Source organism: Sphaerodactylus townsendi, linkage group LG06 (genome assembly GCF_021028975.2).
Source record: "Sphaerodactylus townsendi isolate TG3544 linkage group LG06, MPM_Stown_v2.3, whole genome shotgun sequence".
Taxonomy (NCBI): domain Eukaryota; kingdom Metazoa; phylum Chordata; class Lepidosauria; order Squamata; family Sphaerodactylidae; genus Sphaerodactylus; species Sphaerodactylus townsendi.
This window is the reverse complement of record NC_059430.1, coordinates 91906954-91920343: the sequence shown is the minus strand read 5'-3', so window position 1 is coordinate 91920343 and position 13390 is coordinate 91906954. Positions and strand designations below refer to the sequence as shown.

At 40.8% G+C, this 13390-nt stretch overlaps 1 protein-coding gene across 4 annotated transcripts in view; it reads right to left on the bottom strand.

Annotated features, from left to right (window-relative positions):
- UPF2 (UPF2 regulator of nonsense mediated mRNA decay) overlaps positions 1-13390 on the bottom strand; it is a 53594-nt gene that overhangs the window by 1320 nt on the left and 38884 nt on the right. For 3 of the 4 annotated variants that reach the window (XM_048499989.1, XM_048499991.1, XM_048499990.1), the window contains 9 exons: positions 13131-13334; positions 12285-12560; positions 10238-10421; positions 9674-9813; positions 8781-8885; positions 6928-7026; positions 6009-6176; positions 4118-4259; positions 1868-1988 (listed from right to left, as the gene is read on the bottom strand). In XM_048499989.1, coding sequence (XP_048355946.1) covers positions 1868-1988; positions 4118-4259; positions 6009-6176; positions 6928-7026; positions 8781-8885; positions 9674-9813; positions 10238-10421; positions 12285-12560; positions 13131-13334 — 1439 coding nt within the window. Of the gene's footprint in view, positions 1-1863; positions 1989-4117; positions 4260-6008; positions 6177-6927; positions 7027-8780; positions 8886-9673; positions 9814-10237; positions 10422-12284; positions 12561-13130; positions 13335-13390 lie in introns of those variants that run through there. The other variant, XM_048499992.1, reaches the window with a different exon arrangement.

The window sequence follows — 13390 nt, the reverse complement described above, 5'->3', positions numbered from 1 at the left end:
CGCCTGGTGGTGGTGTGCACCAAATGCTGTTCACTACATTCTTGACCTTTGTGGATGAGCAGTTATAGAGGGTAATTCTACTCAACCCACCTCATCCCTAATAAGAAAGAATCTGGCCTTCATAATTGTAGAAAAAAACACAAGTAAAAATATCAGCCAGCCTGGAGAACAGCTCGAGTAACCTGACTGTGAATTTGTGTACCTTTCCTCAGACTGAGTTACACTGCCTGTATGCAAGTACAAAGACCTTTATTAGGCATAGTATGCTACAAAAAATTACAACAAGAACAGGTATAATGTTTGCTATTAATTCCCTCTTAGCGACATGACCTGCAACAAGTAGTAAGCTGTTTTCCCTAAAATCAGAGGATCATTACTATTAAATAGTTTTACCATGCAAACTTTGGGAGACACTTTACCTACAATTGATGATAATAGAGCTTCCCTCTGTGAATTATATTTTGGACAGTAACATACAATATGCTCCAGTGTTTCCACTGCAGTAGGACAATGTGGGCATACTCTGTCCGATAGGGGGAGCTTCTCAATCCAACCTTGTAAAAGGGCAGGGGAGAAGACATTGCATCTGGCTCTAGTCAGAACCCAGTTGCCTGTATGCTTAAATGTCCAAAGAGAATACTTTAAGCAGTAGACATGTACCAGGGAACTAGGTAGCATATAGCACTGGCCAGCACTCTGTTACAGTTTTCTCAGGAAGAACACTTTTCTTGGTACATCGCAAATGATACCTCTCCCTTTCCACCACCAGATATGCAGTATTTTCATTACTCTTCCAAAAGCAAACTGCCCAGTTAAGTCACTCTCTTTCTCTGGGCCCTTTTGTTCCAATGAAGGCACATAAGGCATGTTGTCACTGGGCTTTACGGGTAACTCATCAGACATCCATGCATGGAGATATTTACTTGGGTTCTCTTGGCTTGGCTGCTGGTCTCCTACCCTCTAGGCATGCAAAGAAAATCAGCATTCTGGTTTTTTGAGGCTCTCTGTGGAAAGTTTGTTAACTTCCATGCCTAGATTTAGCATCTATTTTCATTTGACGTTCTCTAATAAATTGACAAAGAAAATTTAAGGAACATTCTGCTTTCCCTCAAGTGGCTGTTCCCTGGATCTGCATTAAACTGCTCTGGATACTCGCTGCCTGTTTTAGTACCAATGAGCCTCTTTTAGGCGGTTTCCGCATGGGCCAAAAACAGCGGTGTGAAAACGGTGTAAACCATTTTACACCGTTTTCACACTGCTGTTTTTGGTCCATGTGGAATCCGCCCAAGATTCCTTTTTCCCATATTAACAAACCTAGCATCTTGCCTGGATTACTGCACATATACAGAAAGTACTTCCAACACTAGAAAAGCAGAAAAGCTAAGGGGCAGGTCCAGTTAATCCCAAAGGTTGTTTGTCCCTATTTGCCTAAAAAACAAACAAAAAAACCATCCAGTACAATTGATAACACATCAGAGGATTTACAACAGCATTAAAAAATATGTTACACTAAAGAAACATGCCCCCAGTGAAAGTTCTTAAGCAGCTATATTCTTCAAAAGGTAAATGATGACATTTTTATCTCTTTTGGGCATTGCACAATTCCCATTCAATTCTGGTAGGCATCCTCTAGAAAGCTACTCAGTGGATTGTACGCTAAAAATGTTTATGCTACCACAAGTGACATACTTTTAAGCAGAGGCATTGTGCTTGGCTCATGCTAGAGAGTTTCTTCTTGCTCTAGGCTTCCTCTACCCTTACCCTTCCTTCCACCAACTTCTAATCACTACAACTTTGGAAAAGTTTGGAAAAGTGAGCCCTTGCAACCAGCCTGCTCTGCCTCCAGGGCACACAGAGGCTCTCTTACCTCCCACCAGTTTTAAAGATTAGATCAGCATTAGGTGCTCCTTTGGGATGCTGATACCGGGGCCTCCGTTCTCGGTTGGTATTTGCTGGAGCTGGCCGCTGGGCAAGGGACTGCATCATCTCTGTGGATTTTTTTTAAGAGAAGAAAATTAAGAGGCGGATGGCAGCAGCAATTTTTTAAAATTTAATTGAAATGATAACATTAAAGGAAATTCAGAGATATTTCCAATCTCATAATTCCAAAGGTTTTGGACAAAAGTTTGTTGTACAAAATAAAACAGAACTCCAGGAACATTATATACGGTTAAATAATTTATTCCAGAATAAGCTTTCAGGACAGTTAATTTCTTCAGATCCATTAAGAGTACATCCACAGCCAAAGAAGAAGAAAGCTCTGATTCAGGACAGTTTATACCAGAATAAATTTTGTCTACTTTTCAGTTGACCTGGATGCCTGTTCAATTAAAAGACTATGGCTCTCAATCTTGGAAAGTATACTTTTGGGAAGGGTTAGACGCTCTGGCAAGGAAGTCACCACCATCCAGGTTACTGTGTGTGTGTGACATGCCATCAAGTCACCTTCAACTTCTGGCAACCCTATGAGTTAATGACCTCCAAAATGTCCTATCATTAAGAGCCTTGCTCAGTAAGCCAATTTATGTATTTAGGGCTCCTATTCCACTACTATCTACCTGGGACCCCTCATTGTAAACTAGTGGAGAACAAAGGCATGGTGAACGCTGCGGCGATTCTCCATTTTTTCTATTCTAAAGGGCATCACTTTGTTCCCGCTGCACTGAGAATCTTTAATGCGAAGGTCACCCCTCAGTTATTATACAGAGCTCCAATATGGATCACGCAAATCAAGTCATACTTCGAGTCTGCAGTCATATTTTAATGAAGAATTCTGGGGTTGCCAAGGTGTGTCTCATATGCCACCTTATGTAGAGAAACCGGGCAAAATAGCATGGAACTGATGGCATGGACAAGAGCTTTCAGATACTGGTCTCGAATTCACTTTGAGACCAGTCCTACCAGCCCCTTATACCAACTTTTGTCAGAATCTGTTTCTGTAAAATGGCCGGTAGACATAGATAAGAAGCTCAACAGCATAGGTCTAACAACTGACCATTTCTAAAACATGTCAGCCATAAGACTCCACAATGAAATCAAATCCGCATTAATAGAACAAGAGAAACAGGGAACGATGCGGGGGGGGGGGGGGGTTTGCTCTCCACACTCTTTAGGAATTGTCTGGTCAGATTATTGTGCTCATTATCTGTATATCCTGAGCAATCCCAAACAACACAGAGCATACTCACTAGCTCATTTCAATGCTCTGCCTAACGCCATGACATTTGGCAGATATAATAATATCCCTTATGAGAATAGGCTATGCCAGTGTAAAATGGCTGTGGTTGAGACTGTCCAACATGTACTTTTAGAGTGCCCTATCTAAGATTCTCCTCGCTCCATGTATATCCACCCCTTGAGAGCGAGGTTAAATATTGATAAGTCATCTATGATGAATTTTCTACTGCTTCTAGTGACCTTATTTGTGAAAATGTTGCGAGCTTTTTGAAACATTACCTGGCCAAGCGTAATTATTTTTTTACAAAATAGTCATGGTTAATTTATCTCTCTATGTGTTTTATATATAGGGGTTTGTACGTATTTTTTAACGTGTTTTAACGGGTTCAGTTAATGGATAAATGTTTTGTTTTTTCTTCTTAATATTGTAATTCATAATGCCAACAAAGGCTTCTGTCTGTCTGTCAACAGCCTTGCTCAGGTCTTGCAAGCTGTGGGCTGCCTGTTTACAAATCGAGGCTTTCTTTTCTTTTTTGACTCATGAGATTATATGTATGAGAGTTTGGAGATAGGAAGAGTATTACAGTTTTGTACTAAACCCATATTATTTATTTATTATTTATTTATTTATTTTATTAGATTTTTATACCGCCCCATCCCCGGAGGGCTCTTCCTATACAGCAGCCTTGCAGTGGTCATTCATGTGGGCATAACCAAGAGCACATACTGGGGGTGGGGTGGGGGGCAAATCTGCCATGGGTCTTTGCAAAAAAAAAGCCAAGGGACGTGCATTTCAGAGGGTGGCCATATTGGTCTGCAGTAGAACCATTTGTCTCAAGTCAAGTAGAACCTTAGAGACCAATAAAAGTTTCCGGGTATAAGCTTTGCAGGTGAGTACTAGCTCTTAGCTGTACTAGGCTCCTTGAGAGGGTTCACATACCCTGGTAGTCCTCTTGCTCCTGCCGTTCATTGATGTCCAGAGTCAGCTTCTTCATTCTCATCCTCTCTTCCTGCTCAGCTTGTTGCTGGTTCCAGTGGTTTGCAGCCAGTTGGGAAGACATCGGCACATTGAGGATCTTGAACTGAAAGAATGAAGGAAACAAGACATTTCTTTAAGAGCCCAAAGGACAAAATGAACAAAAGCCTGACTAATACCACTCAGAATTCAAGAAAAGAGTGGCTGCTTCCAGACAGCAGCAAGCAATGTGGAATTGGTGCCCACATCGCCCATTCTGGCGCCTCTCACTACCGCCCCCTCTACCACCACCCCATACTTTTCAGAATGTACATCAGCAGGGAAAAGGAAAACCTCTTTAAAGTGTTGGGGGTGGCAGTAAACTGCTGTATGCCATTCTGAAAGCTGAGCTTAGCTCCTCCCCCGCCCCTCATACAATGTTCCACCCAGAAATCTTTTTTTTAAAGCAGAAAAAAATTGCCAATTTGCCAAAAATTAAGGTTGTACTTCCAGAGTAAAGAGGATTTATTTACTTCATTTATACCAGTGGTGGTGAACCTATGGCACGGGTGCCAGAGGTGGCACTCAGAGACTTCTCTGTGGCCATCTAGGCTGGCCTGGGCCGCTGGACTTGATGTGCATGCACCTCAGTGAGCAGGGAGGACTCGGTTGGCAAGCCTAGTGCCTGAGCTCCAGGTGGCTGCTGCCCGGGGGGGTGGGGCAGAGATGCTAGAGAGGCACTGAGTGGCACACGTGGGACTTGCTGGAGGCTACAGCAGGCTGGCCACTGCTCGAGGAGGTTATTCAGGTTAAATTGCCGCGTTGGCAGTTTGGGATGAATAAGTGGGTTTTGGGTTGCAATTTGGGCACTCGGTCTCGAAAAGGTTCGCCATCACTGATTTATACTCATCTTTCTCTCCAATAGGAATCCAATGTGACTTATGTAGTCCCTATTTTCTCCTCATAACAGCAACCTTGTGAGGTAGACTAGAGTGTGTGACTGGCAAGTTTCCATGGCAGAGTGAGGATTCAAACCAGGTTCCCGCAGAGTCTAGCCTAACACTAACCACTGTACCATACTGGCTATTGATATGCCCACACTGGCATGTTATCTGAATGCTCCCCCATACTGTAGGGCCTTCCCAGGGGGAAAAAGCCCATGTGGAGACAGCTAGGCTTGTTGCTGTTCTTCTATTATCCATACCAATATTCACAACAGAATGAGTGCCTGGTTTTTTGTCAAATGGCAATCAGAATGAATGTGAAATATTAGCTGGGTTGAAAACACCAGAAGACTGATTTCAATATATCCCCACCAGTTTTAAGCTTACCATAATTCTTGTACCATTAATATGAAATAAATAGTCAAGAATGCTGGCAGCTAGAGCCCAGAACACAATTGCCAGCAAACTCCTAAATTACCTCCCTTTTCAAATGTAAATTCCCAGGAAGTGAAGCCACACCCTCACTATTTTGAGATACCTTCTTAAATCAGTAAATCTCATGGATACGAATGCCCGTGTTCATTAGGTTAGAAAGAATTCTAAACAATTAGGGGAGCCTTGTTAGTCTGTTAAAGCAGACAGAAAAGGAGCACTGGGGCATCTTAAAATACTTTTACAGAAGCATAATTTTGGGTGTTGGAAACCCATTTCATCAGATGAATAAAATTCAACTTTGTTCAGCAGGATATATAAATGGTGGACAGAAAATTTTGGGCTAAAAGACCATGAAATGCAGTTGATACAGCCTGTAACATTTCTGAGCAAAAGTGACTTCTTTAAACAACGCAGTGTTCTGGAGAAATATGAGTATGATCAATTCAGTAACAAAGTCAGGATGAATATTTTTCAAAGAAGAATTATTTTATCCTCACCTGCTGCTTATTGCCTTTTCGAGTTAACATGACAAAAGGCATTGTGTCACCAGACTCCGATTCTCCTTCCCCACCACTCAGTGGTGGTCCCTTCTTTAGTTGGCTCTTGAGATGAAGGGGAATAGCCACATCTAACTGATGTACTTTCACAGACTCACCACTCCTTTGCTGCAAATGGTAATATATTGTATAAATGTCCAAGTTCAGGACAAGATTCCAAAGCCAAGGTTTACAAGAAGGTTTCAGTGTAAAAAATTAACAGGATTTACGTTCCACAATTTAACTCCTGGGGGGCTTAACATATTATACTTTCTAGATGAATACCTAATGGTATAAAGCATGAATATCAGCACATGTGTTTCACTGTACAAGCAATGTGTTTTATATGCTCCTCTTGTCAAGCAGCTTACAACATTGGTGGGCAGGAAGCCACCAATTCCCTATTAGATGGAATACATTAAGACCCAACGTGGAATTCCTTCATAAAAATCAAAGAGAATTTTCTTTACTTCACTTAGCCCCCACTTTTCACCTCAATGGGGTTGCAATGCAGCCTACATCCACTATTTTCTCCTCACAACAACCCCATGAGGTGGGTTAGGCTGGGAATATGTGACTGGCCCGGGGGTCACCCAGCAAGTTGGCAGGGCGGAACAGAGATCTGAATTTGATTGTTGCAGATCCTAGTCCAACACACTAGCCGCTGTACCAGGCTGGCTTTCTAAGGTAGCAAGGAAAAACAGCACTTCCAAATAAAAGGCATGCTGCTGTGTTTCAAATTCAGGACTGTGTGTTCCTCACAGCAGCACAAAGCAAGAGAGCAATCATTAAATTTAAAAAAAGTTTTTTTGGGGGAGGGGGTGTTGTGGTCAAAGAAAATCAAGCTGACCAATTCAAGTTACAAGAAGTCAAGCAATACCTGCAAATTTTCCAGCATCATTTTGTCCAGTGCTTGAATGAAGTCTTCATCTTCAGCACAAGGCACACGTTTCAGCCCACCTCCTTTGATCATCACTTCCTGATAAAGAGAGATGGGGGGAAATAAGCTTGACTATCTAGAAAGGGAGATTGGGGGGGTGGGAATAAGTTTGACTATCAAGTTGTACCTTTGTGAGATTTGGCTCCACCTGAGGGCTCACAGACTGGATCTGGAGCTTTTGCAAGGACTGGGGTGGGGGTGGGTGGGTGAGTGGGGGGTAAATTTTAATCAGTGAAGGTTTCTTGTCTACTGTTTCACCCATTTTCAAAGAATTAAAATGGTAAGGATGTACACTTTAATGTTTTGGCATTTGTATGCAATGAACAAACCAGAATTTCTCTTGGGCTATACTGAAAATCACAGGATCTGAATGAACAAAAGCCACATAATAAGGGAGTGAAAATGAGCAGAGGTAACAAGAAATGTTTAGCAAAAAAAGCTGGCTGAATCCAACTGATAAACCTTATAATCTTGGGTGCATGGTACCCAAGAAAGTAATAAAAAGTGTACATAATAAGAGCAGAGATACAGTTCTTGCTAATGGTCCCTAACCACTTTAATCCGTGTGGATAACTGTTTTCATCCTGAAATGCTGTACTTCTGCTCAACTTACGAAAAACAAAAATCTTTATGATAGTAACATAAAAACTTAAGGGGTACAATTATGACCTACATCGTTGTCTACTGACCTGTTATAACATTTAATTAAACCATACTTAAATCTGGCATATCAGCAGTAGTTTCTCTCTCCCCCAGCCCCCAAAAGGGCAGAGAAAAACCAGAACTGTGCCAGCATTTTATTCTGTGTAATGATCAAACTCAATAATGGGTTGTAAGCTACCACTATATTAAGAGAGTTCTCTACAGATTCAATACAGACAGCCACCACTGCTGTGCTAAACAACATACCTGTTCCATTTTGTCTCTCAACCTCTAAAACTTTGTAAAAAACTGTACAGTCATACAAAACAAAACTATTCTCAAGTCAAGTGTGGTTCACATACTCAGCCTTGGGGCTGCATGAGTCCTAAAGTATGCAGAACTATGGCATGAAAACTAAAGGAAAACCATCCATTTGGCTCCACTGATGAATAATCCTGCTTCATGAACACATCCAAGTTTCCCTTGAATCCAAGTTGTTCTGAAGTATGGAGGACTGGCACCATGGATCTGTTCTCAGAAAAAACTCTGATCCTGCACACAGAGTGCCCCTCAGCCACACCCTGTATTTCTTCCTTGTTCAATCTCAAATTGAGCTTCCTTAATTTCATACGCTCTTTTCCCAACCCAAGGATTCTATTGTAGTTCACCCTCTGGCTGCTTAGCCTGTATTGAAAGGCCCTGTTTCAATAACTGCTCACCAGCAAAAACAACTGACCAGTTCTCTGGCAAGTCCAATTTAACATGGGCAAAGCCTGTTGTAGGTCAACAGAACCTGGGTTCCCTTTCAGCATGTAAGGCAATGCCAGCACATGATCTCCTTCATGTTCAAAGAACTGGTTATCCACAGGTACAAGAAGCAAATACCAGCCTCTTTTATCCCCACTCAGCCTTCCCACACTGGTTTAACTTACTTAAACATCCACTATACTAAGCCCTCCTCCTGTGCCACCCATGGATGTCAAGCCCACACGAAGCCTGAATTGATCGTACCCTTAATTTACTACAGCATTTCAAGTGTATTCACACAAACCAATAAAACAAAGCAAAATCTCTAATATTAAGCAATTATTCAAAATATTACCAAAGACATTCCACCACACATGTATTACTCTGAAAATAGCAATACATACAGTATTCTCTTCATCAGTTTCATTCTCCTTATTCGAATCTGTGAGATAATCTGTATTCTCTTCTTCTTCTTCTTCTCCCTCTTCATCCTCATTCTCAGAGCCCTCCTGAAATTTTAGGAGGTTTAAAGGTGTGATCACAAACCGAGCTGATAAAGCTTCTTTCACTTGCAAATGCTCACTGATTTAGCAGATCCTATGCATTCAAAATTTTGCTGTTCTACCAGTTTTAACTAAAATTAGTACTTCAAAACACAACTACAATCTTGGCTTTCTATGCACAGTCAATCAGAACTTGACAAATAAACAGAAGTTTTACTCCAGTTATTCAACTGTGAAACTGGAGGACAAGTTAGGAAACTGCCTAAGGAGGATATCAATTTGGTTTTCTTTCTGTATTGCAACAGAATGCCTAATAAAACACATCAAATATTTTACAAGTTATGGTATACAAAGAGCCATCCATCCAGATTCGTGGTCATTAAAATAACCGAACAGCACTGGATTCAAACATACAACATGTGACTGAGAGAGTGTCAGAGTACAGGCTGCTGGCCAGTGATGCTCCTTTTTTGAGACCAATATAAAATGTTGATGATTTCCTGAACAAGAGAACACTCTTAAGACTAGAGTCCCAAACACAGCAGCTAGTAGGTCTACTCAATCTCTCAAATTTAGTACCTTGGCAAATTAACTGCCCATTATGATCTTTAGACAGCCACATACCCTACCTACCTCTGTAGCCATGGACTACAATTCCCATCAGCCCCTGCCAGCATGGCCAATTGGCTATGCTAGCAGGGGCTGAGGGGAATTGTAGTCGATGAACATCTGGAGTGCCATAGGTTCGCCACCACTGCCCTATAGCCAAAGAAACAAATGACATAAAGAATCACCTCCTCCTCTGGGTCATTTATTTCACTTTCGTTTCCAGATTGTTCCTCTATCTCTGCTCCACCTTCTTCCTCTTCCTCATCCTCCTCTAGGTTTTCTCCTTCTGCCATTGAACTTTTAGAGTCCTTGTCATTCACAAGGCCTAAAAAAGGAAACAAAAGGAATTATGAATGAATATGTTAAGAGAATCCAAAAGCATGAATCGCAATGCATGCTTACTTGGGAATAAGTTTCACTGAAATCAGGCAGACTTACTTCTGAGCAAACACACACAAGATTAGGGCTGCATATCTTCCCAGATGCTTCATGATGAGTTACACAAACATAGCAATCAATTCATATTGATTTTGTTTATATTTTACAAAATTTATACCCTGCCTTTCTGCCCACTAAAACTGTGCTGCTTGCTTTATCATATATTGCTTTAAGCCACATAACTGATTTCAGGATTCTTGAATTTCAACCAAGATGGGTTAAGGCATGGAAAAGATTTTAAAATCAGAATTGCCCAAGGAGTGACCAATGACTATGGCTCCCACCATTCCCAAGGTTATTACTAGACTTACCTAGTTTGATTAAAAATTCCCTTTCCAGGTCTTGGACCTGTCTAACAGATTCTTCCAGCGAGTTGCAGAGTTTCATCTTTGGTCTCAACAGTTCTAGAGTATCACTGATCATATAGTCAATGTCAATAGGAAATGGGTGGTCTTTTGTCCAGACATCCAAGCTTTTCTTCCACCAAACATACCTCTACAAAAACACAGAAAGAAGTCTGATATGAATATGCAGCCATTTTGAATATGATCTGAACGTTAACAGATTTGCTTTTTGTTACAGATTAAACTGCACAAGAACACCTGTCCTTTAACATCCCTTGTTGTTTACTTATCAGTATAAGGAGACTGGTCACATTAGGTTCTTTATACAAGCTGCTTTAATGTGAAAAGCACCATCTGATGATAGTTTAGCTGTCAAATCAGTGTTTATTAGCCTTAGGCCATTTACACATACAAAGGTACATCAGCCAAAGCCCTCCTCCCCTCAGATTACAAAAGTATAAAACATGTTATGAGAGTTTTTCAAGCATTAGAGTACAGAAGCAATGCAGTTATATAACATTAAACAGAATATCATAAATTTAGTTAAAACAGGATTATAATTTTAGGAATCTTTAACCACCTTTATTACAACTTAGCTTTTGTGGTTTGAACATCAGTTGAACTTTCTCTGATTTTTGCTGCTAGAAACATAAATATTGCTACTTTGGATGTAACCTCAGCATACACATCAGCCATCAGAAAGCAAGCTTTCTCCTCCTCACTGCCTGTCAGGCCTGACAGGATATCATTGATATATTTGTTACGGATAGCAGAATAAAATGGACAATGAAGTGTGTAGTGTATTATGTCCTCACACTGATTTAAGCTACATCTACATACTCGTAGCTCTCTTGGTATTTTAGCAAATCTCCCCAGTAAATGTTCTGATTTAAACGTCTGATATCTCAGGGAAGTGAATGATTTTCTTAGGTTTGCTTCCCTGAGATTTGATAGATATTGTGCATAACATTTGTTCTTTTTAACACGAGAGAACCATGGGGAGTATTTCTGGATGGCAGAAAGTTGGTTGTCTTGTACATCTTTACTATAGAGCCAGTCACGAATTTTGCTGACGTCCCACATATGAATAGTTTCCAGGTCAGGGATTTCATAGAGAGCTAGTATGGGAGAAATTTGGTCCTTCCACCTATTTGTTCTCATCATGTGTCTGTAACTCAGATTTACTAATTGGTTGGGCTTTAGAGTTGCCAGGGTTTTATAGTACAGAAGTATTCTTACATGGATTCTAGTCCTGATGGAGGGTGATAGTTTAGCTAATAAGCACCTTTTAGGGCTTCAAGGACAAGGAAGGATGGAGCTAAGCAGCCATTATCAGTCAGCATGGCTGGTCCACATTCTCCTCACCCAGCTCTTTCTCCTTTATGCCTTTGTTTTATACTTTCACTTAAAGAATATGAAGGAACCTTCACACGCCAGCTGGGTGACCTTGGGCTAGTCACAGTCCTTCGGAGCTCTCTGAGCCCCACCCACCTCGCAGGGTGTTTGTTGGGAGGGGGGGAAGGAAAGGAGTTTGTAAGCCCCTTTGCATCTCCTTACAGGAGAGAAAGGGGGGGATATAAATCCAACTCTTCTACTTCTTCTTGGTGGTCTCCCATCCAAGTAGTAACCAGGGCCGACTTGGCTTAGCTTCCGGGATCTCGATGAGATCTGGACCATCCAAGGTCGGGTTAGGTTAGCGTAGGCCCCACAGTCAGCATTTCCATTAGATAACTAGTATCTAAGCATCCCCCGCTGTGATCACTCAGATTCCCTGAGACCCTGAACAATTTAAGACCCATTTATTTTTATTATTATTTAGATTACACTACTTAATTGACCTTCTCTCCATTTTCTCTTTTCACTGCCCTTCTCCCAGTTGTTGAACAGATTAACTATTTTTGCACGCCACTTTTGATACTCAATAAAAATAACTTATTTTAAGCGTGAAATATGGAAAGATGCTTTGTGATTAAGCACAAAAATAAGATGCACAACAATGAAAACTTGTTCGTACCTCAAAGTAGACCAAAAAGCAATCCAGTTTCCGTTTGCTGGACCCCCTGTCAAAATATTGTCCGCAAGTGTCAAGGATGGTACAGACCAGTCTAATTCGGAAAAGATGTTCAGGAGGATCAAGTGGGCTAGGAGTTCCATCAGGGTTCACCCCAAATGATGTGAATGAGTACAGAGTCCGAAATATTACTGCTGACTCGACCATTCTGTAATTGTACAGCTCACCCAGAAACTTCGCACTGCTGATCCTCCGTTGATTAAATTTTGGCTGATTAACCTTGAATAAAAATGTCATTGTGAAGACAGGATATGCTTCTTCCTACTTATTTACTTCATTTATACCCCTGTCTTTCTTACATCATTCTGCTCTCATTTTACCCGTCATATGTATTAGGTAAAAATAAAATACTATATGTAGGCCTCATAATGTAACAATCAGCAGAAAAGCGAACTCTGGTGGGATTGTTCAACAACCGTACTCTAGTGGAGAGTGCACAGAACATCAAAACTAGTAGAATTGTTCAGATATCACGGCAGCAGCTGTATATCAGCTAACCAATAACAATTTGGTCTGCAAGCTACCAATAACAGCTAGCAACTCATGTTAGGGGCAAACAGCACTACACTACAGTCATGAAACTTGCTATCACTGAACAGTTTTTTGTATCTTTTATTCACTGTTTTGCATCAAGAACCAACTTACATAGACTGAAATCAATGATCTTTTCAAAAACAATTAAAATGATAATTTGCTTTCTAAACAGAATGTCACCATTTTGAAACAAATTTAGAAATATTTGCTTAAGCTTATCTTCTTCAAGTAGGTTTTTAAATACTCCTCTTTTACCTCCATTCCTAGTCGAATATCCTCTAGGACACCATCCACAACATGAATGCCAACATCCTCTTGGTAAAGAACCAGACCTGCTAAAAGGTTGGCTACACAGTGAATGCTATTATATTTCACATTCCAGATGTTGATCATACAACATATAACATAATCTTTCACTTCAGGGTCATGCCAGGGCAATTTGCGCATCTGTCGCAGGACCTGAACAAGATTTAAAAGAATTAATCTGGATGCTTTATACCTAAACAACATTTACT